The 24,077-nt window shown below is 43.0% G+C and overlaps 1 protein-coding gene across 3 annotated transcripts in view; it reads left to right on the top strand.

The window, feature by feature from the left end:
• LOC123724366 (butyrophilin subfamily 2 member A1) overlaps nucleotides 1-24,077 on the top strand; it is a 47,732-nt gene that overhangs the window by 9,926 nt on the left and 13,729 nt on the right. For all 3 annotated transcript variants that reach the window (XM_045687183.1, XM_045687179.1, XM_045687185.1), the window contains one exon: nucleotides 1,036-1,056. In XM_045687183.1, coding sequence (XP_045543139.1) covers nucleotides 1,036-1,056 — 21 coding nt within the window. The remainder of the gene's footprint in view (nucleotides 1-1,035; nucleotides 1,057-24,077) is intronic.

Genomic DNA, 24,077 nt, shown 5'->3' with positions numbered 1-24,077 from the left:
GAAACACGGCTTGTAACAAAAATAGGCTTTAACGAAACACTGCTTCTAACAAAAAATAAAAAATTAGTAGTAAGCTTTATATGTCTTTTTGCACTGAGTCAATTCCTCATGCTGCTGTTTCCAACGTCTTATCATCGACTCATTAAGACCAAGCTCCCGTGCAGCAGCTCTATTTCCTTTTCCAACAGCCAGATCAATCGCCTTCAACTTGAAAGCTGCATCATATGCATTTCTCCGTGTCTTTGCCATGATGAGGGTGACAAAATAACTACCGTAATCAGAATAACTACCGTAATCAGAAAGCTTCATGCCGCCAAAAAACTGAGCACGTCACAGAATGTGTTTTTTTCTTTGAAAAAAAATTTGAAAGCGGGAAAAATCCATATATTAGACGCGTCATTGTTTAAGCCGCGAGGTTCAAAGCGTGGTAAAAAAGTTGCGGCTTATAGTCCGGAATTTACGGTAACCTGTTGTATAAATAAACAAAATATCTGACATTGTATTCCCATTTGAACTTTGCTGTGTTTTAAATTAGTTGAAAGTGTAGTGATAGACATTATGGTGACAACAAAACCAAATATCAAACATTGTTTTTCCACTGTAATTTGGTTGTGCTTTTGGATGGTTGAAAACATAGTTATAACACATTGGAAATTCAACTCACTTTTGGCAGTCTTTATGAGTGGGTGAATATACTGTAGGTTGTAATCTCGTTGATCAACGTCTCAACCAAATATTACCCAAATATCCACGTTGAGATTACGTAGTTTGCCCAGTGGGTAGTTTCTGATGGACCAGGATCTCTGATTGACCAGTCACATTTATTTAATGAAATTGAGAGGTGGTAGTAGGAATATCTTTATTGGAGAAGTTGTCTCAGAGGTACGCTGGAGTTATTTAGGTGGTGGAACTCAATTAGGATTTGTGACGTAAGAGAAGTGATATGAGACAAGGAGTCCCAGAGAGAGACTACATCTTCTAGTGTTCATGTTAATGATGTTCTCACTGTCTTCCATCTACTCTACATATTTACAGATGACCACAAAAGGAAGCTAGGTAAGTTCTGTCTTCAGATCATCACTTTGAAAGAATTATGTGAACCATTTTGTAAAGGCTATTCGTAATCCAATTCAAAACTTACGTTGAAGCCCCAGGTATGTGATGCTTCCGTCATACACGCTTTCAAAGTAACCACAAAACAGGGAATACAAATCTTGAATAGTGTAAAAACAAACAGCAATGTATTTGCACTGGTACAAAGATATGTAGTCTAGTGGGTCACCCTTAAACACTGGTATACTAAGAACCTGTAGTCTACTGGATCACCCTTAAACACTGGTACACTAAGAACCTGTAACCGAGTGGGTCACCCTTGAACACTGGTACACTAAGAACCTGTATTCTCATGGGTCACACTTAAAAACTGGTACAAAGATATGTAGTCTAGTGGGTCAACCTTAAACACTGGTACACTTAGAACCTGTAGTCTAGCAGGTCACCCTTAAACACAAGTACACTAAGAACCTGTAGTCTAGTGGGTCACCCTTAAACTCTGGTATACTAAGAACCTGTAGTCTAGTGAGTCACCCTTAAACACTGGTATACTAAGAACCTGTAGTCTAGTGGGTTACCCTTAAACATTGGAACAAAGATATGTAGTCTAGTGAGTCAGCCTTAACACTGGTACACTAAGAACCTGTAGTCTAGTAGGTCACCCTTAAACACGGATACACTAAGAACCTGTAGTCTAGTGGGTCACCCTTAATCACTGGTATACTAAGAACCTGTATTCTAGTGGGTCACCCTTAACAAATGGTACAAAGATATGTAGTCTAGTGGGGCACCCTTAAACACTGGTACACTAAGAACCTGTAGTCTAGTGGGACACCCTTAAACACTGGTACACTAAGACCCTGTAGTCTAGTGGGTCACCCTTAAACACTGGTACACTAAGAACCTGTAGCCTAGTGGGTCACTCTTAAACACTGGTACATTAAGAAACTGTAGTCTAGTGGGTCACCCTTAATCACTGGTACACTAAGAACCTGTATTCTAGTGGGTCACCCTTAAAAATGGTACACTTAGAACCTGTCGTCTACTGGGTAACCCATAAACACTGGTACACTAAGAACCTGTAGTATAGTGGGTCACCCTTAAACACTGGTACACTAAGAACCTGTAGCCAAGTGGGTCACCCTTAAATACTTGTATACTAAGAACCTGTAGTCTAATGGCTCACCCTGAAACACTGGTACACTAAGAACTAGTAGTCTAGTGGGTCACCCTTAAACACTGGTACACTAAGAACCTGTAGTCTAGTGGGTCACACTTTATCACTGGTACAAAGATAAGTAGTCTAGTTGGTCACCCTTAAACACTGGTACAAAGATATGTAGTCTAGTGGGTCACCCTTAAACACTGGTACACTAAGAACCTGTAGCCTAGTGGGTATCCCTTAATCACTGGTACAAAGATATATAGTCTAGTGGGTCACCCTAAACACTGGTACACGAAGAACCTGTAGTCTAGTGGGTCTCCTTAAACACTGGAACACTACGAACCTGTAGACTAGTGGGTCACCTTAAACACTGGTACACTAAGAACGTGTAGTCTAGTGGGTCACCCTTAAACACTGGTACAAACATATGTAGTCTGGTGGGTAAGCCTTAAATACTGGTACAAAGATATGAAGTCTAGTGGGTCACCCTTAAACACTGGTATAAAGATATGTTTTCTAGTGGGTCCACCTTAAACACTGGTAAAACATTTGTAGGATAGTGGGTCACCCTTAAAAAATGGTACAAAGATATGTAGTCTAGTGGGTCACCCTAAACACTGGTGCACTTAGAACCTGTCGTCTACTGGGTCCCCCATAAACACTGTTACACTAAGAACCTGTAGTCCGGTGGGGCACCCTTAAACACTAGTACACTAAGAACCTGAAGTCTAGTGGGTCACCCTTAAACACTGGTATACTAAGAACCTGTAGTCTAGTGGGTCACCCTTAAACACTGGTATACTAAGAACCTGTATTCTAGCGGGTCACCCTTAAACACTGGTACACTTAGAACCTGTCGTCTCCTGGGTCACTGGTACACTATGAACCTGTAGTCTAGTGGGGCACCCATAAACACTGGTACAAAGATATGTAGTCTAGTGGGTCACCCTAAACACTGGTACACTAAGAACCAGTAGTCTAGTGGGTCACTCATAAACACTGGTAAAAAGATATGTAGTCTGGTGGGTGACCCTTAAACACTGGTACACTTAGAACCTGTAGTCTAGCGGGTCACCCTTAAACACGGGTACACTAAGAACCTGTAGTCTAGTGGGTCACACTTAAACACTGGTACATTAAGAACCTGTAGCCTAGTGGGTCACCCTTAAACACTGGTACACCAAGAACCTGTAGTCTAGTGGGTCAGCCTTAAACACTGGTATACTAAGAACCTGTAGTCTAGTGGGTCACCCTTAAAAACTGGTGCACTAAGAACCTGTAGTCTAGTCGGTCACCCTTAAACACTGTTATACTAAGAACCTGTATTCTAGTGTGTCACCCTTATTAAATGGTACAAAGATATGTAGTCAATTGGGTCACCCTAAACACTGGTACAAAGATATGTAGTCTGGTGGGTAAGTCTTAAATACTGGTACAAAGAACCTGTAGTCTAGTGGGTCACCCATAAACACTGGTACAAAGATATGTAGTCTGGTGGGTCACCCTTAAACACTGGTACACTTAGAACCTGTCGTCTCCTGGGTCACTGGTACACTATGAACCTGTATTCTAGTGGGTCACCCTTAAAAAATGGGACAAAGATATGTAGTCTAGTGGGTCACCCTTAAACACTGGTACACTAAGAACTAGTAGTCTAGTGGGTCACCCTTAAACACTGGTACACTAAGAACCTGTAGTCTAGTGGGTCACACTTTATCACTGGTACAAAGATATGTAGTCTAGTGGGTCACCCTTAAACACTGGTACAATGATATGTAGTCTAGTGGGTCACCCTTAAACACTGGTATAAAGATATGTTTTCTAGTGGGTCCACCTTAAACACTGGTAAAACATTTGTAGTCTAGTGGGTCACCCTTAAACACTGGTACAAAGATATGTAGTCTGGTGGGTCACCCTTAAACACTGGTACACTAAGAACCTGTAGTCTAGTGGGTCACCCTTAAACACTGGTATACTAAGAACCTGTAGTATAGTGGGTCACCCTTAAACACTGGTACACTAAGAACATGTAGCCGAGTGGGTCACCCTTAAAAAATGGTACAAAGATATGTAGTCTAGTGGGTCACCCTTAAACACTGATATACTAAGAACCTGTAGTCTAGTGGGTCACCCTTAAAAAATGGTACAAAGATATGTAGTCTAGTGGGTCTACTTAAATACTGGTACACTAAGAACATTTAGTCTAGTGGGTCACCCTTAAACACTGGTATACTAAGAACCTGTAGTATAGTGGGTCACCCTTAAACACTGGTACACTAAGAACATGTAGCCGAGTGGGTCACCCTTATACACTGGAACACTACGAACCTGTAGTCTAGTGGGTCACCCTTAAACACTGGTTCACAAAAAACCAGTAGTCTAGTGGGTCACCCATAAACACTGGTACAAAGATATGTCGTCTGGTGGGTCACCCTTAAACACTGGTACACTACGAACCAATAGTCTAGTGGGTCACCCTTAAACACTGGTACACTTAGAACCTGTAGTGTAGTGGGTAACCCATAAACACTGGTACACTTGGAACCTGTAGTCTAGGTGATCCCCCTAAACACTGGTACAAAGATATGTAGTCTAGTGCGTCACCCTTAAACACTGGTACACTAAGAACCTGTAGTCTAGTGGGTCACCCTTAAACACAGGTACACTAAGAACCTGTAGTCTGGTGGGTAACCCTTAAACACTGGATCAAAAAGAACCTGCAGTCTAGTGGGTCACCCTTAAACACTGGTACAAAGATATGTAGTCTAGTGGGTCACCCTAAACACTGGTACACTTAGAACTAGTAGTCAAGTGGGTCACCCATAAACAGTCGTAAAAAGACATGTAGTCTGGTGGGTCACCCTAAACACTGGTATTTTAAGAACCTGTAGTCTAGTGGGTCACCCTTTAACACTGGTACACTTAGAACCTGAAGTCTAGCGGGTCACCCTTAAACACTGGTACACTAAGAACCTGTAGTCTAGTGGGTAACCCTGAAACACTGGTACACTAAGAACTAGTAGTCTAGTGGGTCACCCTTAAACACTGGGATACTAAGAACCTGTAGTCTAGTGGGTCACCCTTAAACACTGGTACACTAAGAACCTGTAGTCTAGTGGGTCACCCTTAAACACTGTTATTCTAAGAACCTGTAGTCTTGTTGGTCACCCTTAAAAAATGGTACAAAGATACGTAGTCTAGTGGGTCACCCATTAACACTGGTATATTAAGAACCTGTAGTCTAGTGGGTCACCCTTAAACACAGGTACACTAAGAACCTGTAGTCTGGTGGGTAACCCTTAAACACTGGTTCAAAAAGAACCTGCAGTCTAGTGGGTCACCCTTAAACACTGGTTCAAAGATATGTAGTCTAGTGGGTCACCCTAAACACTGGTAAACTTAGAACTAGTAGTCAAGTGGGTCACCCATAAACAGTCGTAAAAAGACATGTAGTCTGGTGGGTCACCGTAAACACTGGTATTTTAAGAACCTGTAGTCTAGTGGGTCACCCTTAAACACTGTTATTCTAAGAACCTGTAGTCTTGTTGGTCACCCTTAAAAAATGTTACAAAGATACGTAGTCTAGTGCGTCACCCTTAATAAACACTGGTACAAATATATGTAGTCTGGTGGGTCACCCTTAAACACTGGTACAGTAAGAACTAGTAGTCTAGTGGGTCACCCTTAAACACTGGTACACTAATAACCTGTAGTCTAATGGGTCACCCATAAACACGGGTACAAAGATATGTAGTCTAGTGGTTCACCCTTAAACACTGGTACAAAGATTTGTAGTCTAGTGGGTCACCCTTAATAAACACTGGTACAAAGATATGTAGTCTGGTGGGTCACCCTTAAACACTGGTACAGTAAGAACTAGTAGTCTAGTGGGTAACCCTTAAACACTGGTACACTAAGAACCTGTAGTCTGGTGGGTCACCCTTAAACACTGGTACACTAAGAACCTGTAGTCTAGTGGGTCACCCTTAAATACTTGTATACTAAGAACCTGTAGTCTAGTGGGTCACCCTTAAACACAGGTACACTAAGAACCTGTAGTCTGGTGGGTAACCCTTAAACACGGGTTCAAAAAGAACCTGCAGTCTAGTGGGTCACCCATAACACTGGTACACTTAGAACTAGTAGTCAAGTGGGTCACCCATAAACAGTCGTAAAAAGACATGTAGTCTGGTGGGTCACCCTAAACACTGGTATTTTAAGAACCTGTAGTCTAGTGGGTCACCCTTTAACACTGGTACACTTAGAACCTGAAGTCTAGCGGGTCACCCTTAAACACTGGTACAAACATATGTAGTCTAGTGGGTCACCCTAAGCACTGGAACACAAAGAACCTGTAGTCTACTGGGTCACCCTTAAACACTGGTACACTAAGAGCCAGTAGTATAGTGGATCACCCATAAACACTGGTACAAAGTTATGTACTCTGGTGGGTAAGCCTTAAATACTGGTACAAAGATATGTAGTCTAATGGGTCACCCATAAACACGGGTACAAAGATATGTAGTCTAGTGGTTCACCCTTAAACACTGGTACAAAGATTTGTAGTCTAGTGGGTCACCCTTAATAAACACTGGTACAAAGATATGTAGTCTGGTGGGTCACCCTTAAACACTGGTACACTAAGAACCTGTAGTCTAGTGGGGCACCCTTAAACACTGGTACACTAAGAACTAGCAGTATAATGGGTCATCCTTAAACACGGGTATACTAAGAACCTGTAGTCTAGTGGGTCACCCTTAAACACTGGTACACTAAGAACTAGTAGTCTAGTGGGTCACTCTTAAACACTGGTACACTAAGAACCTGTAGCCTAGTGGGTCACCCTTAAAGACTGGTACAAAGATATGTCGTCTAGTGGGTCACACTTTAACACTGGTATATTAAGAACCTGTAGTCTAGTGGGTCACCCTTAAACACCGGTACACTAAGAACCTGAAGTCTAGTGGGTCACCCTTAAACACTGGTATACTAAGAACCTGTAGTCTAGTGGGTCACCCTTAAACACTGGTACAAAGATATATCGTCTGGTGGGTCACCCTTAAACACTGGTACACTAAGAACCTGTAGTCTAGTGGGTCACCCATAAACACTGGAACACTAAGAACCTGTAGTCTAGTGGGGCACCCTTAAACACTGGTATACTAAGAACCTGTATTCTAGTGGGTCACCCTTAAAAAATGGTACAAAGACATGTAGTCTAGTGGGTCACCCTAAACAATGGTACACTATGAACCTGTAGTCTAGTGGGTCACCCTAAACACTGGTACACTAAGAACCTGTAGTCTAGTGGGTCACCCTTAAACACTGATACACTAAGAACCTGTAGTCTAGTGGGTCACCCTTAAACACTGGTACACTAATAACCTGTAGTCTAATGGGTCACCCATAAACACGGGTACAAAGATATGTAGTCTAGTGGTTCACCCTTAAACACTGGTACAAAGATTTGTAGTCTAGTGGGTCACCCTTAATAAACACTGGTACAAAGATATGTAGTCTGGTGGGTCACCCTTAAACACTGGTACAGTAAGAACTAGTAGTCTAGTGGGTAACCCTTAAACACTGGTACACTAAGAACCTGTAGTCTGGTGGGTCACCCTTAAACACTTGTACACTAAGAACCTGTAGTCTAGTGGGGCACCCTTAAACACTGGTACACTAAGAACCTGTAGTCTAGTGGGTCACCCTTAAACACTGATACACTAAGAACCTTTAGTCTAGTGGGTCACCCTTAAACACTGGTACACTAAGAACCTGTAGTCTAGTGGGTCACCCTTAAACACTGTTATTCTAAGAACCTGTAGTCTTGTTGGTCACCCTTAAAAAATGGTACAAAGATACGTAGTCTAGTGGGTCACCCATTAACACTGGTATATTAAGAACCTGTAGTCTAGTGGGTCACCCTTAAACACAGGTACACTAAGAACCTGTAGTCTGGTGGGTAACCATTAAACACTGGTTCAAAAAGAACCTGCAGTCTAGTGGGTCACCCTTAAACACTGGTTCAAAGATATGTAGTCTAGTGGGTCACCCTAAACACTGGTAAACTTAGAACTAGTAGTCAAGTGGGTCACCCATAAACAGTCGTAAAAAGACATGTAGTCTGGTGGGTCACCGTAAACACTGGTATTTTAAGAACCTGTAGTCTAGTGGGTCACCCTTAAACACTGGTACACTAAGAACCTGTAGTCTAGTGGGTCACCCTTAAACACTGTTATTCTAAGAACCTGTAGTCTTGTTGGTCACCCTTAAATTTTTTTACAAAGATACATAGTCTAGTGCGTCACCCTTAATAAACACTGGTACAAATATATGTAGTCTGGTGGGTCACCCTTAAACACTGGTACAGTAAGAACTAGTAGTCTAGTGGGTAACCCTTAAACACTGGTACACTAAGAACCTGTAGTCTGGTGGGTCACCCTTAAACACTGGTACACTAAGAACCTGTAGTCTAGTGGGGCACCCTTAAACACTGGTACACTAAGAACTAGCAGTATAGTGGGTCATCCTTAAACACGGGTATACTAAGAACCTGTAGTCTAGTGGGTCACCCTTTATCACTGGTACAAAGATATGTAGTCTAGTGGGTAAGCCTTAAATACTGGTACAAAGATATGTAGTCTAGTGGGTCACCCTTAAACACTGGTAAAAACATTTGTAGTCTCGTGGGTCACCCTTAAACACTGGTACACTAAGAACCTGTAGTTTAGTGGGTCACCCTTAAACACTGGTACAAACATATGTAGTCTAGTGGGTCACCCTTTATCACTGGTTCAAAGATATGCAGTCTGGTGGCTCACCCTTAAACACAGGTACAAAGATATGTAGTCTAGTGGGTCACCCTTAAACACTGGTTCAAAGATATATAGTCTAGTGAGTCACCCTTAAACACGGGTACACTAAGAACCAGTAGTCTAGTGGGTCACCCATAAACACTTGTACAAAGATATATCGTCTGGTGGGTCACCCTTAAACACTGGTACACTAAGAACCTGTAGTGGAGTGGGTCACCCTTAAACATTAGTACACTACGAACCAATAGTCTAATGGGTCACCCTTAAACACTGGTACACTAAGAACCTGTAGTTTAGTGGGTCACCCTTAAACACTGGTACAAACATATGTAGTCTAGTGGGTCACCCTAAGCACTGGAACACAAAGAACCTGTAGTCTACTGGGTCACCCTTAAACACTGGTACACTAAGAGCCAGTAGTATAGTGGATCACCCATAAACACTGGTACAAAGTTATGTACTCTGGTGGGTAAGCCTTAAATACTGGTACAAAGATATGTAGTCTAATGGGTCACCCATAAACACGGGTACAAAGATATGTAGTCTAGTGGTTCACCCTTAAACACTGGTACAAAGATTTGTAGTCTAGTGGGTCACCCTTAATAAACACTGGTACAAAGATATGTAGTCTGGTGGGTCACCCTTAAACACTGGTACACTAAGAACCTGTAGTCTAGTGGGGCACCCTTAAACACTGGTACACTAAGAACTAGCAGTATAGTGGGTCATCCTTAAACAAGGGTATACTAAGAACCTGTAGTCTAGTGGGTCACCCATAAACACTGGAACACTAAGAACCTGTAGTCTAGTGGGGCACCCTTAAACACTGGTATACTAAGAACCTGTATTCTAGTGGGTCACCCTTAAAAAATGGTACAAAGACATGTAGTCTAGTGGGTCACCCTAAACAATGGTACACTATGAACCTGTAGTCTAGTGGGTCACCCTAAACACTGGTACACTAAGAACCTGTAGTCTAGTGGGTCACCCTTAAACACTGATACACTAAGAACCTGTAGTCTAGTGGGTCACCCTTAAACACTGGTACACTAATAACCTGTAGTCTAATGGGTCACCCATAAACACGGGTACAAAGATATGTAGTCTAGTGGGTCACCCTTAATAAACACTGGTACAAAGATATGTAGTCTGGTGGGTCACCCTTAAACACTGGTACAGTAAGAACTAGTAGTCTAGTGGGTAACCCTTAAACACTGGTACACTAAGAACCTGTAGTCTAGTGGGGCACCCTTAAACACTGGTACACTAAGAACTAGCAGTATAGTGGGTCATCCTTAAACACGGGTATACTAAGAACCTGTAGTCTAGTGGGTCACCCTTTATCACTGGTACAAAGATATGTAGTCTAGTGGGTAAGCCTTAAATACTGGTACAATAAGAACCTGTAGTCTAGTGGGTCACCCTTAAATACTTGTATACTAAGAACCTGTAGTCTAGTGGGTCACCCTTAAACACAGGTACACTAAGAACCTGTAGTCTGGTGGGTAACCCTTAAACACTGGTTCAAAAAGAACCTGCAGTCTAGTGGGTCACCCATAACACTGGTACACTTAGAACTAGTAGTCAAGTGGGTCACCCATAAACAGTCGTAAAAAGACATGTAGTCTGGTGGGTCACCCTTAAACACTGGGATACTAAGAACCTGTAGTCTAGTGGGTCACCCTTAAACACTGGTACACTAAGAACCTGTAGTCTAGTGGGTCACCCTTTATCACTGGTTCAAAGATATGTAGTCTAGTGGGTCACCCTTAAACACAGGTACAAAGATATGTAGTCTAGTGGGTCACCCTTAAACACTGGTTCAAAGATATGTAGTCTAGTGAGTCACCCTTAAACACGGGTACACTAAGAACCAGTAGTCTAGTGGGTCACCCATAAACACTTGTACAAAGATACATCGTCTGGTGGGTCACCCTTAAACACTGGTACACTAAGAACCTGTAGTGGAGTGGGTCACCCTTAAACATTAGTACACTACGAACCAATAGTCTAGTGGGTCACCCTTAAACACTGGTACACTAAGAACCTGTAGTCTAGTGGGGCACCCTTAAACACGGGTATACTAAGAACCTGTAGTCTAGTGGGTCACCCTTAAACACTGGTACAAAGATATGTAGTCTAGTGGGGCACCCTAAACACTGGTACACTAAGAACCTGTAGTCTAGTGGGTCACCCATAAACACTGGAACACTAAGAACCTGTAGTCTAGTGGGGCACCCTTAAACACTGGTATACTAAGAACCTGTATTCTAGTGGGTCACCCTTAAAAAATGGTACAAAGACATGTAGTCTAGTGGGTCACCCTAAACACTGGTACACTATGAACCTGTAGTCTAGTGGGTCACCCTAAACACTGGTACACTAAGAACCTGTAGTCTAGTGGGTCACCCTTAAACACTGGTACACAAAGAACTTGTAGTCTAATGGGTCACCCTTAAACACTGGTACAAACATATGTAGTCTAGTGGGTCACCCTAAGCACTGGAACATAAAGAACCTGTAGTCTAGTGGGTCACCCTTAAACACTGGTACACTAACAACCAGTAGTCTAGTGGATCACCCATAAACACTGGTACAAAGATATGTAGTCTGGTGGGTAAGCCTTAAATACTGGTACAAAGATATGTAGTCTAGTGGGTCACCCTTAAACACTGGTAAAAACATTTGTAGTCTCGTGGGTCACCCTTAAACACTGGTACAAAGATATGCAGTCTGGTGGCTCACCCTTAAACACAGGTACAAAGATATGTAGTCTAGTGGGTCACCCTTAAACACTGGTTCAAAGATATGTAGTCTAGTGAGTCACCCTTAAACACGGGTACACTAAGAACCAGTAGTCTAGTGGGTCACCCATAAACACTTGTACAAAGATATATCGTCTGGTGGGTCACCCTTAAACACTGGTACACTAAGAACCTGTAGTGGAGTGGGTCACCCTTAAACATTAGTACACTACGAACCAATAGTCTAGTGGGTCACCCTTAAACACTGGTACACTAAGAACCTGTAGTTTAGTGGGTCACCCTTAAACACTGGTACAAACATATGTAGTCTAGTGGGTCAACCTAAGCACTGGAACACAAAGAACCTGTAGTCTACTGGGTCACCCTTAAACACTGGTACACTAAGAGCCAGTAGTATAGTGGATCACCCATAAACACTGGTACAAAGTTATGTACTCTGGTGGGTAAGCCTTAAATACTGGTACAAAGATATGTAGTCTAATGGGTCACCCATAAACACGGGTACAAAGATATGTAGTCTAGTGGTTCACCCTTAATAAACACTGGTACAAAGATATGTAGTCTGGTGGGTCACCCTTAAACACTGGTACACTAAGAACTAGTAGTCTAGTGGGTCACCCTTAAACACTGGTACGCTAAGAACCTGTAGTCTGGTGGGTCACCCTTAAACACTGGTACACTAAGAACCTGTAGTCTAGTGGGGCACCCTTAAACACTGGTACACTAAGAACTAGCAGTATAGTGGGTCATCCTTAAACACGGGTATACTAAGAACCTGTAGTCTAGTGGGTCACCCTTAAACACTGGTACACTAAGAACTAGTAGTCTAGTGGGTCACTCTTAAACACTGGTACACTAAGAACCTGTAGCCTAGTGGGTCACCCTTAAACACTGGTACAAAGATATGTCGTCTAGTGGGTCACACTTTAACACTGGTATATTAAGAACCTGTAGTCTAGTGGGTCACCCTTAAACACCGGTACACTAAGAACCTGAAGTCTAGTGGGTCACCCTTAAACACTGGTACAAAGATATGTAGTCTGGTGGGTCACCCTTAAACACTGGTACACTAAGAACCTGTAGTCTAGTGGGTCACCCATAAACACTGGAACACTAAGAACCTGTAGTCTAGTGGGGCACCCTTAAACACTGGTATACTAAGAACCTGTATTCTAGTGGGTCACCCTTAAAAAATGGTACAAAGACATGTAGTCTAGTGGGTCACCCTAAACACTGGTACATTAAGAACCTGTAGTCTAGTGGGTCACCCTAAACACTGGTACATTAAGAACCTGTAGTCTAGTGGGTCACCCTTAAACACTGATACACTAAGAACCTGTAGTCTAGTGGGTCACCCTTAAACACAGGTATACTAAGCACCTATAGTATAGTGGGTCACCCTTAAACACTGGTACACTAAGAACATGTAGCCGAGTGGGTCACCCTTATACACTGGAACACTTTGAACCTGTAGTCTAGTGGGTCACCCTTAAACACTGGTACACAAAGAACTTGTAGTCTAATGGGTCACCCTTAAACACTGGTACAAACATATGTAGTCTAGTGGGTCACCCTAAGCACTGGAACATAAAGAACCTGTAGTCTAGTGGGTCACCCTTAAACACTGGTACACTAACAACCAGTAGTCTAGTGGATCACCCATAAACACTGGTACAAAGATATGTAGTCTGGTGGGTAAGCCTTAAATACTGGTACAAAGATATGTAGTCTAGTGGGTCACCCTTAAACACTGGTAAAAACATTTGTAGACTCGTGGCTCACCCTTAAACACTGGTACACTTAGAACCTGTCGTCTACTGGGTCACCCATAAACACTAGTACACTAAGAACCTGTAGTCTAATGGGTCACCCTTAAACACTGGTACACTAAGAACTAGTAGTCTAGTGGGTCACCCTTAAACACTGGTTCAAAGATATGTAGTCTAGTGGGTCACCCTTAAACACTGGTACACTAAGAACCAGTAGTCTAGTGGGTCACCCTTAAACACTGGTACACTACGAACCAATAGTCTAGTTGGTCAACCTTAAACACTGGTACACTTAGAACCTGTAGTGTAGTGGGTCACAAATAAACACTGGTACACTAAGAACCTGTAGTCTAGGTGATCCCCCTAAACACTGGTACAAAGATATGTAGTCTAGTGCGTCACCCTTAAACACTGGTACACTAAGAACCTGTAGTCTAGTGGATCACCCTTAAACACTGGTATTCTAAGAACCAGTAGTCTTGTTGGTCACCCTTAAAAAATGGTACAAAGATACGTAGTCTAGTGGGTCACCCTAAACACTGGTACACTTAGAACCAGTAGTCAAGTGGGTCACCCATAAACAGTCGTAAAAAGATATGTAGTCTGGTGGGTCACCCTAAACACTGGTACTCTAACAACCTGTAGTCTTGTTGGTCACCCTTAAAAAATGGTACAAAGATACGTGGTCTAGAGGGTCACCCTTAAACACTGATATACTAAGAACCTGTAGTCTAGTGGGTCACCCTTAAAAACTGGTACACTAAGAACCTTTATTCTAGTGGGTCACCCTTAAAAAATGGTACAAAGATATGTAGTCTAGTGGGTCACCCTAAACACTGGTACACTACGAACCTGTAGTCTAGTGGGTCACCCATAAACACTGGTACAAAGATATATAGTCTAGTGGGTCACCCTAAACACTGGTACACTAAGAACCTGTAGTCTAGTGGGTCTCCTTAAATACTGGTACACAAAGAACCTGTAGTCTAGTGGGTCACCCTTAAACACTGGTACAAAGATATGTCGTCTGGTGGGTCACCCTTAAACACTGGTACACTAAGAACCTGTAGTCGAGTGGGTCACCCTTAGACATTGGTACACTACGAACCAATAGTCTAGTGGGTCACCCTTAAACACTGGTACACTAAGAACCTGCAGTTTAGTGGGTCACCCTTAAACACTGGTACAAACATATGTAGTCTAGTGGGTCACCCTAAGCAATGGTTCACAAAGAACCTGTAGTCTACTGGGTCACCCTTAAACATTGGTACAAAGATATGTAGTCTAGTGGGTCCACCTTAAACACTGGAACAAAGATTTGTAGTCTAGTGGGTCACCCTTAAACACTGGTACACTAAGAACTAGCAGTATAGTGGGTCACCCTTGAACACGGGTATACTAAGATCATGTAGTCTAGTGGGTCAACCTTAAACACTGGTACAAAGATATGTAGTCTAGTGGGTAAGCCTTAAATACTGGTACACTAAGAACCTGTAGTCTAGTGGGTCACCCATAAACACTGGTACACTAAGAACCTGTAGTCTAGTGGGGCACCCTTAAACACTGGTACATTAAGAACCTGTAGTCTAGTGGGTCACCCTTAAACACTGGTACACGAAGAACCTGTAGCCTAGTGGGTCACACTTAAATACTTGTATACTAAGAACCTGTAGTCTAGTGGGTCACCCTTAAACACTGGTACACTAAGAACTAGTAGTCTAGTGGGTCACCCTTAAACACTGGTATACTAAGAATCTTTGGTCTAGTGGATCACCCTTAAACACTGGTACAAAGATATGTAGTCTAGTGGGTCACCATTAAACACTGGTACACTAAGAACCAGTAGTCTAGTGGGTCACCCATAAACACTGGTACAAAGATATGTCATCTAGTGGGTCACCCTTTATCACTGGTACAAAGATATGTAGTCTAGTGGGTCACCATTAAACACTGGTACACTAAGAACCTGTAGTCTAGTGGGTCACCCTTAAACACTGGTACACTAAGAACCTGTAGCCTAGTGGGTCACACTTAAATACTTGTATACTAAGAACCGGTAGTCTAGTGGGTCACCCTTAAAAACTGGTACACTAAGAACTAGTAGTCTAGTGGGTCACCCTTAAACACTGGTATACTAAGAACCTGTAGTCTAGTGGGTCACCCTTAAAAACTGGTACACTAAGAACTAGTTGTCTAGTGGGTCACCCTTAAACACTGGTACAAGAAGAACCTGTAATCTAGTGGGTCACCCTTTATCACTGGTACAAAGATATGTAGTCTAGTGGGTCACACTTAAACACTGGTACACTAAGGACCTGTAGTCTAGTTGGTCACCCTTTACCACTGGTACAAAGATACGTAGTCTAGTGGGTCACCCTTAGACGTTGGTACAAAGATATGTAGTATAGTGGGTCACCCTTTAACACTGGTATATTAAGAACCTGTAGTCTAGTGGGTCACCCTTTAACACTGGTATATTAAGAACCTGTAGTCTAGTGGGTCACCCTTAAACCCTGGTGCACTAAGAACCTGTAGTCTAGTGGGTCACCCTTAAACACTGGTACACTAAGAACCAGTAGTCTAGTGGATAACCCATAAACACTGGTACAAAGATATGTAGTCTGGTGGGTAAGCCTTAAATACTGGTACAAAGATATGTGGTCTAGTGGGTCACCCTAAACACTGGTACACTAAGAACCTGTAGTCTAGTGGGTCCACCTTAAACACTGGTAAAACATTTGTAGTCTAGTGGGTCACCGTTAAACACTGGTACAAAGATATGTAGTCTGGTGGGTCACCCTTAAACACTGGTACACTTAGAACCTGTCGTCTACTGGGTCACCCATAAACACTGGTACAATAAGAACCTGTAGTCTAGGTGGGCACCCTTAAACACTGGTACACTAAGAACTAGTAGTCTAGTGGGTCACCCTTAAACACTGGGATACTAAGAACCTGTAGTCTAGTGGGTCACCCTTAAACACTGGTACACTAAGAACCTGTAGTCTAGTGGGTCACCCTTAAACACTGGTATACTAAGAACCTGTAGTCTAGTGGGTCACCCTTAAACACTGGTACACTAAGAACCTGTAGTCTAGTGGGTCACCCTTTATCACTGGTTCAAAGATATGTAGTCTAGTGGGTCACCCTTAAACACTGGTACACTAAGAGCCAGTAGCATAGTGGATCACCCATAAACACTGGTACAAAGTTTTGTACTCTGGTGGGTAAGCCTTAAAAACTGGTACAAATATATGTAGTCTAATGGGTCACCCATAAACACGGGTACAAAGATATGTAGTCTAGTGGGTCCACCTTAAACACTGGTACAAAGATTTGTAGTCTAGTGGTTCACCCTTAAACACTGGTACACTAAGAACTAGTAGTCTAGTGGGTCACCCTTAAACACTGGTACACTAAGAACCTGTAGTCTGGTGGGTCACCCTTAAACACTGGTACACTAATAACCTGCAGTCTAGTGGGGCACCCTTAAAACACTGGTAAACTAAGAAGATGTAGTCTAGTGGGTCACTCATAAACACTGGTACAATAATAACCTGCAGTCTAGTGGGGCACCCTTAAACACTGGTAAACTAAGAAGATGTAGTCTAGTGGGTCACTCATAAACACTGGTACACTAAGAACCTGTAGTCTAGTGGGTCAACCTTAAACACTTGTATACTAAGAACCTGTAGTCTAGTGGGTCACCCTTCAACACTGGTACACTAAGAACTAGCAGTATAGTGGGTCACCCTTAAACACGGGTATACTAAGAACCTGTAGTCTAGTGGGTCACCCTTTATCAATGGGACAAAGATATGTAGTCTAGTGGGTCACCCTTTAACACTGGTATATTAAGAACCTGTAGTCTAGTGGGTCACCCTTTATCACTGGTATATTAACAACCTGTAGTCTAGTGGGTCACCCTTAAACACAGGTACACTAAGAACCTGTAGTCTGTTGGGTAACCCTTACACACTGGTACAAAGATATGTGGTCTAGTGGGTCACCCTAAACACTGGTACACTAAGAACCTGTAGTCTAGTGGGTCACCCTTCAACACTGGTACACTAAGAACTAGCAGTATAGTGGGTCACCCTTAAACACGGGTATACTAAGAACCTGTAGTCTAGTGGGTCACCCTTTATCACTGGTACAAAGATATGGAGTCTAGTGGATCACCCTTAAACACTGGTACAAAGATATGTAGTCTAGTGGGTAAGCCTTAAATACTGGTACACTAAGAACCTGTAGTCTAGTGGGTCACCCTTAAACACTGGTACACTAAGAACCTGTAGTCTAGTGGGTCACCCTTAAATACTTGTATACTAAGAACCTGTAGTCTAGTGGGTCACCCTTTATCACTGGGACAAAGATATGTAGTCTAGTGGGTCACCCTTTAACACAGGTACTCTAAGAACCTGTAGTCTGTTGGGTAACCCTTACACACTGGTACAAAGATATGTGGTCTAGTGGGTCACCCTAAACACTGGTGCACTAAGAACCTGTAGTCTAGTGGGTCACCCTTAAACACTGGTACACTAAGAACCTGTAGTCTGGTGGGTAACCCTTACACACTGGTACAAAGATATGTGGTCTAGTGGGTCACCCTAAACACTGGTACACTAAGAACCTGTAGTCTAGTGGGTCACCCTTAAACACTGGTGCACTAAGAACCTGTAGTCTAGTGGGTCACCCTTAAACACTGGTACACTAAGAACCAGTAGTCTAGTGGATCACCCATAAACACTGGTACAAAGATATGTAGTCTGGTGGGTAAGCCTTAAATACTGGTACAAAGATATGAAGTCTAGTGGGTCACCCTTAAACACTGGTATAAAGATATGTTTTCTAGTGGGTCCACCTTAAACACTGGTAAAACATTTGTAGTCTGGTGGGTCACCCTTAAACACTGGTGCACTTAGAACCTGTCGTCTACTGGGTCACCCATAAACACTGGTACAATAAGAACCTGTAGTCTAGTGGGGCACCCTTAAACACTGGTACACTAAGAACCTGTAGTCTAGTGGGGCACCCTTAGACACTGGTACACTAAGGACCTGTAGCCTAGTGGCGCACACTTAAATACTTGTATTCTAAGAACCTGTAGTCTAGTGGGTCACCCTGAAACACTGGTACACTAAGAACTAGTAGTCTAGTGGGTCACCCTTAAACACTGGGATACTAAGAACCTGTAGTCTAGTGGGTCACCCTTAAACACTGGTACACTAAGAACCTGTAGTCTAGTGGGTCACCCTTAAACACTGGTACACTAAGAACCTGTAGTCTAGTGGGTCACCCTTTATCACTGGTTCAAAGATATGTAGTCTAGTGGGTCACCCTTAAACACTGGTACACTAAGAACCAGTAGTCTAGTGTGTCACCCATAAACACTGGTACAAAGATATGTCGTCTGGTGGGTCACCCTTAAACACTGGTACACTAAGAACCTGTAGTGGAGTGGGTCACCCTTAAACATTAGTACACTACGAACCAATAGTCTAGTGGGTCACCCTTAAACACTGGTACACTAAGAGCCAGTAGCATAGTGGATCACCCATAAACACTGGTACACTAAGAGCCAGTAGCATAGTGGATCACCCATAAACACTGGTACAAAGTTTTGTACTCTGGTGGGTAAGCCTTAAAAACTGGTACAAAGATATGTAGTCTAATGGGTCACCCATAAACACGGGTAAAAAGATATGTAGTCTAGTGGGTCCACCTTAAACACTGGTACAAAGATTTGTAGTCTAGTGGGTCACCCTTAATAAACACTGGTACAAAGATATGTAGTCTGGTGGGTCACCCTTAAACACTGGTACACTAAGAACTAGTAGTCTAGTGGGTCACGCTTAAACACTGGTACACTAAGAACCTGTAGTCTAGTGGGTCAACCTTAAACACTTGTATACTAAGAACCTGTAGTCTAGTGGGTCACCCTTCAACACTGGTACACTAAGAACTAGCAGTATAGTGGGTCATCCTTAAACACGGGTATACTAAGAACCTGTAGTCTAGTGGGTCACCCTTTATCACTGGTACAAAGATATGGAGTCTAGTGGATCACCCTTAAACACTGGTACAAAGATATGTAGTCTAGTGGGTAAGCCTTAAATACTGGTACACTAAGAACCTGTAGTCTAGTGGGTAAGCCTTAAACACTGGTACACTAAGAACCTGTAGTCTAGTGGGTCACCCTTTATCACTGGGACAAAGATATGTAGTCTAGTGGGTCACCCTTAAATACTGGTACACTAAGAACCTGTAGTCTAGTGGGTCACCCTTTAACACTGGTATATTAAGAACCTGTAGTCTAGTGGGTCACCCTTTAACACTGGTATATTAACAACCTGTAGTCTAGTGGGTCACCCTTAAACACTGGTACAAAGATATGTGGTCTAGTGGGTCACCCTAAACACTGGTACACTAAGAACCTGTAGTCTAGTGGGTCACCCTTAAGCACTGGTATACAAAAAAATGTAGTCTAGTGGGTCACCCTTAAACACAGGTACACTAAGAACCTGTAGTCTGTTGGGTAACCCTTACACACTGGTACAAAGATATGTGGTCTAGTGGGTCACCCTAAACACTGGTACACTAAGAACCTGTATTCTAGCGGGTCACCCTTAAAAATGTTACCAAGATATATGTAGTCTAGTGGGTCACCCTTAAACACTGATATACTATGAACCTGTAGTCTAGTCGGTCACCCTTAAACACTGGTACACTAAGAACCAGTAGTCTAGTGGGTCACCCTTAAACACTGGTACAAAGATATGTAGTCTGGTGGGTCACCCTTAAACATTGGTACACTAAGAACCTGTAGTCTAGTTGGTCAAAATGTATCACTGGTGCAAATATATGTAGTCTAGTGGTTCACCCTTAAACACTGGTACACTAAGAACCTGTAGTCTAGTCGGTCACCCTTAAACACTGGTACACTAAGAACCAGTAGTCTAGTGGGTCACCCTTAAACACTGGTACAAAGATATCTAGTCTAGCGGGTCACCCTTAAACACTGGTACACTAAGAACCTGTAGTCTAGTGGGTCACCCTTAAACACTGGTACAAAGATATGTAGTCTTGTGGGTCACCCTTAAACACTGGTTCACTAAGAACCTGTAACCGAGTGGGTCACCCTTAAACAATAGCACAAAGATATGTAGTCTAGTGGGTCACCCTTAAACACTGGTACACTAAGAACCAGTAGTCTAGTGGGTCCCCCAGTGGTACACAAACAACCAGTAGTCTAGTGGGTCACCCACTGGTACACTAAGAGGTGGTAATGAACACAACTTTTGCTGCCTTACCTGCATTTCAGTGATAGCATTTTGGTGTAGCAGAATGTTGACATTACTGTCCATGTTGTCAGCTCCACCCTGATCTTGGTTGATAGGCCTTCCTCCCCTAGCTGGAAGTTGCAGCTGCCTATCTTTTGGTCTTACAACAGTGTGTTAGTTGTGTGTTAGTTGACCTCTGATGAACAGTGCTGTATGTGGTGGTAGTACTTAGTTACATCATACTACTTTGACCCTGGCCCTGTGCAGTGTGAACAGACGTGATGGACAATGGGGATCCCTGGTCAGCCATGATGTGTGACTGTGTGGTATGGAGACCTGTGACAACCTGAGTGGTGGTGGGCACCATTTTGCTTTGAGTAACCTTCCCAATGGTATCTTCAGGCCTTGCCATTGCATTCAGGTAGCATTCATTCAATCATCTGATTTGTTTCCCCATTCCTTGAGGTGCTTCCTAGTCATTTTATTTATTTATTTTTTATTTAACCTTTATTTAACCAGGTAGCCTAGTTGAGAACAAGTTCTCATTTGCAACTGCGACCTGGCCAAGGTAAAGCGTAGCAATTCGACACATACAGCAACACAGAGTTACACATGGAATAAACAAAACATACAGTCAAAAATACAGTAGAACTAAAGAAAACAAAAAGTCTATATACAGTGAGTGCAAATGAGGTAAGTTAAGGAAATAAATAGGCCATGGTGGCGAAGTAATTACAATATAGCAATTAAACACGGGAATGGTAGATGTGCAGAAGATGAATGTGCAAGTAGAGATACTGGGGTGCAAAGGAGCAAGATAATTAAATAAATACAGTATGGGGATGAGGTAGGTAGATAGATGGGCTGTTTACAGATGGGCTATGTACAGGTGCAGTGATCTGTGAGCTGCTCTGACAGCTGTTGCTTAAAGCTATTGAGGGAGATATGAGTCTCCAGCTTCAGAGATTTTTGCCGTTCGTTCCAGTCATTGGCAGCAGAGAACTGGAAGGAAATGTGATAGACTGCATCAGTGTTGGAGGCTATTTTATAGATGACATCACCGAAGTCGAGGATCGGTAGGATGGTCAGTTTTACGAGGGTGTGTTTGGCAGCATGAGTGAAGGATGCTTTGTTGCGATATAGGAAGCCAATTCTAGATTTAATTTTGGATTGGAGATGCTTAATGTGAGTCTGGAAGGTGAGTTTACAGTCTAACCAGACACCCAGGTATTTTTAGTTGTCCACGTATTCTAAGTCAGAGCCGTCCAGAGTAGTGATGCTGGACGGGCGAGCAGGTGCGGGCAGTGATCGATTGAATAGCATGCATTTAGTTTTACCTGTGTTTAAGAGCAGTTGGAGGCCACGGAAGGAAAGTTGTATGGCATTGAAGCTCGTCTGGAGGTTAGGTAACACAGTGTCCAAAGAGGGGCCAGAAGTATACAAAATGGTGTCGTCTGCGTAGAGGTGGATCAGAGAATCACCAGCAGCAAGAGCAACATCATTGATGTATACAGAGAAGAGAGTCGGCCTGAGAATTGAACCCTGTGGCACCCCCATAGAGACTGCCAGAGGTCCGGACAACAGGCCCTCCGATTTGACACACTGAGCTCTATCAGAGAAGTAGTTGGTAAACCAGGCGAGGCAATCATTTGAGAATCCAAGACTGTCGAGTCTGCCAATAAGAATGTGGTGATTGACAGAGTCGAAAGCCTTGGACAGGTCGATGAATACGGCTGCACAGTAATGTCTCTTATCGATGGCGGTTATGATGTCGTTTAGGACCTTGAGCGTGGCTGAGGTGCACCCATGACCAGCTCTGAAACCAGATTGCATAGCGGAGAAGGTACGGTGGGATTCGAAATGGTCGGTAATCTGTTTGTTAACTTGGCTTTCGAAGACCTTAGAAAGACAGGGTAGGATAGATATAGGTCTGTAGCAGTTTGGGTCTAGAGTGTCACCCACTTTGAAGAGGGGGATGACCGCGGCAGCTTTCCAATCTTTGGGAATCTCAGACGATACGAAAGAGAGTTTGAACAGGCTAGTAATAGGGGTTGCAACAATTTCGGCAGATCATTTTAGAAAGAGAGGGTCCAGATTGTCTAGCCCGGCTGATTTGTATGGGTCCAGATTTTGCAGCTCTTTCAGAACATCAGCTATCTGGATTTGGGTGAAGGAGAAATGGTGGGGGCTTTGGCGGGTTGCTGTTGAGGGTGCCGGGCAGTTGACTGGGGTAGGGGTAGCCAGGTGAAAAGCATGGCCAGCCGTAGAGAAATGCTTATTGAAATTCTCAATTATAGTGGATTTATCGGTGGTAAGTGTTTCCTAGCCTCAGTGCAGTGGGCATCTGGGAGGAGGTGCTCTTATTATCCATGGACTTTACAGTGTCCCAGAACTTTTTGGAGTTAGTACTACAGGATGAAATTTCTGTTTGAAAAAGATAGCCTTAGCTTTTCTAACTGCAGTGTATATTTGTTCCTAACTTCCCTGAAAAGTTGCATATCACGGGGGCTATTCGATGCTAATGTAGAACGCCACAGGATGTTTTTGTGCTGGTCAAGGGCAGACAGGTCTGGAGTGAACCAAGGACTATATCTATTCCTAGTTCTACATTTTTAATCTCATAGAATACATTCGGCTTAGCACTGGTAGCCAATATTTCAGCTTCAAGCTCCAAACCTTTATTTTGTGCCTTGAGTTGAGCCTCCTGTTTCTCCAATGCATGTTTACTTTTCAATGCTTCAGCTTTAACCAGTAAGGCTTCCCTTTCAGCCTTCAAATAGAGCCTGATAGAAGATGTGGTGGATTGTCCTGAGTGCCTGCTGTGTTGTTATTTATTTACATCTTTTGATGAGACATTGGAGATACTTGGCTGGACCTCTTCATTAGTTTTGATGAGACATTGGAGATACTTGGCTGAACCTCTTCATCAGTTTTGATGAGACATTGGAGATACTGTCCCTAGGCTGGCCCTCCTCATCAGTTTTGATGAGACATTGGAGATATTGTCCCTTGGCTGGACCTCCTCATCAGTTTTGATGAGACATTGGAGATACTGTCCCTTGGCTGGACATCCTCATCAGTTTTTTTTTGCCGCTGTGCATTACTGTGCTTCTTCCATCCATGTGTCCATATTGGATGGCAAAACAATTCCGTGTTGCTGCGTTTGGGCGATTCCATTCATCCTGATACTTTGTTGCATTCTCAGCAGTTAACAAAGCCTTAATGGA

Source organism: Salmo salar, chromosome ssa01, assembly GCF_905237065.1.
Source record: "Salmo salar chromosome ssa01, Ssal_v3.1, whole genome shotgun sequence".
Classification (NCBI taxonomy): domain Eukaryota; kingdom Metazoa; phylum Chordata; class Actinopteri; order Salmoniformes; family Salmonidae; genus Salmo; species Salmo salar.
Note: the sequence above shows the minus strand (reverse complement) of the source record. Positions and strands in the feature narration are given on the sequence as shown.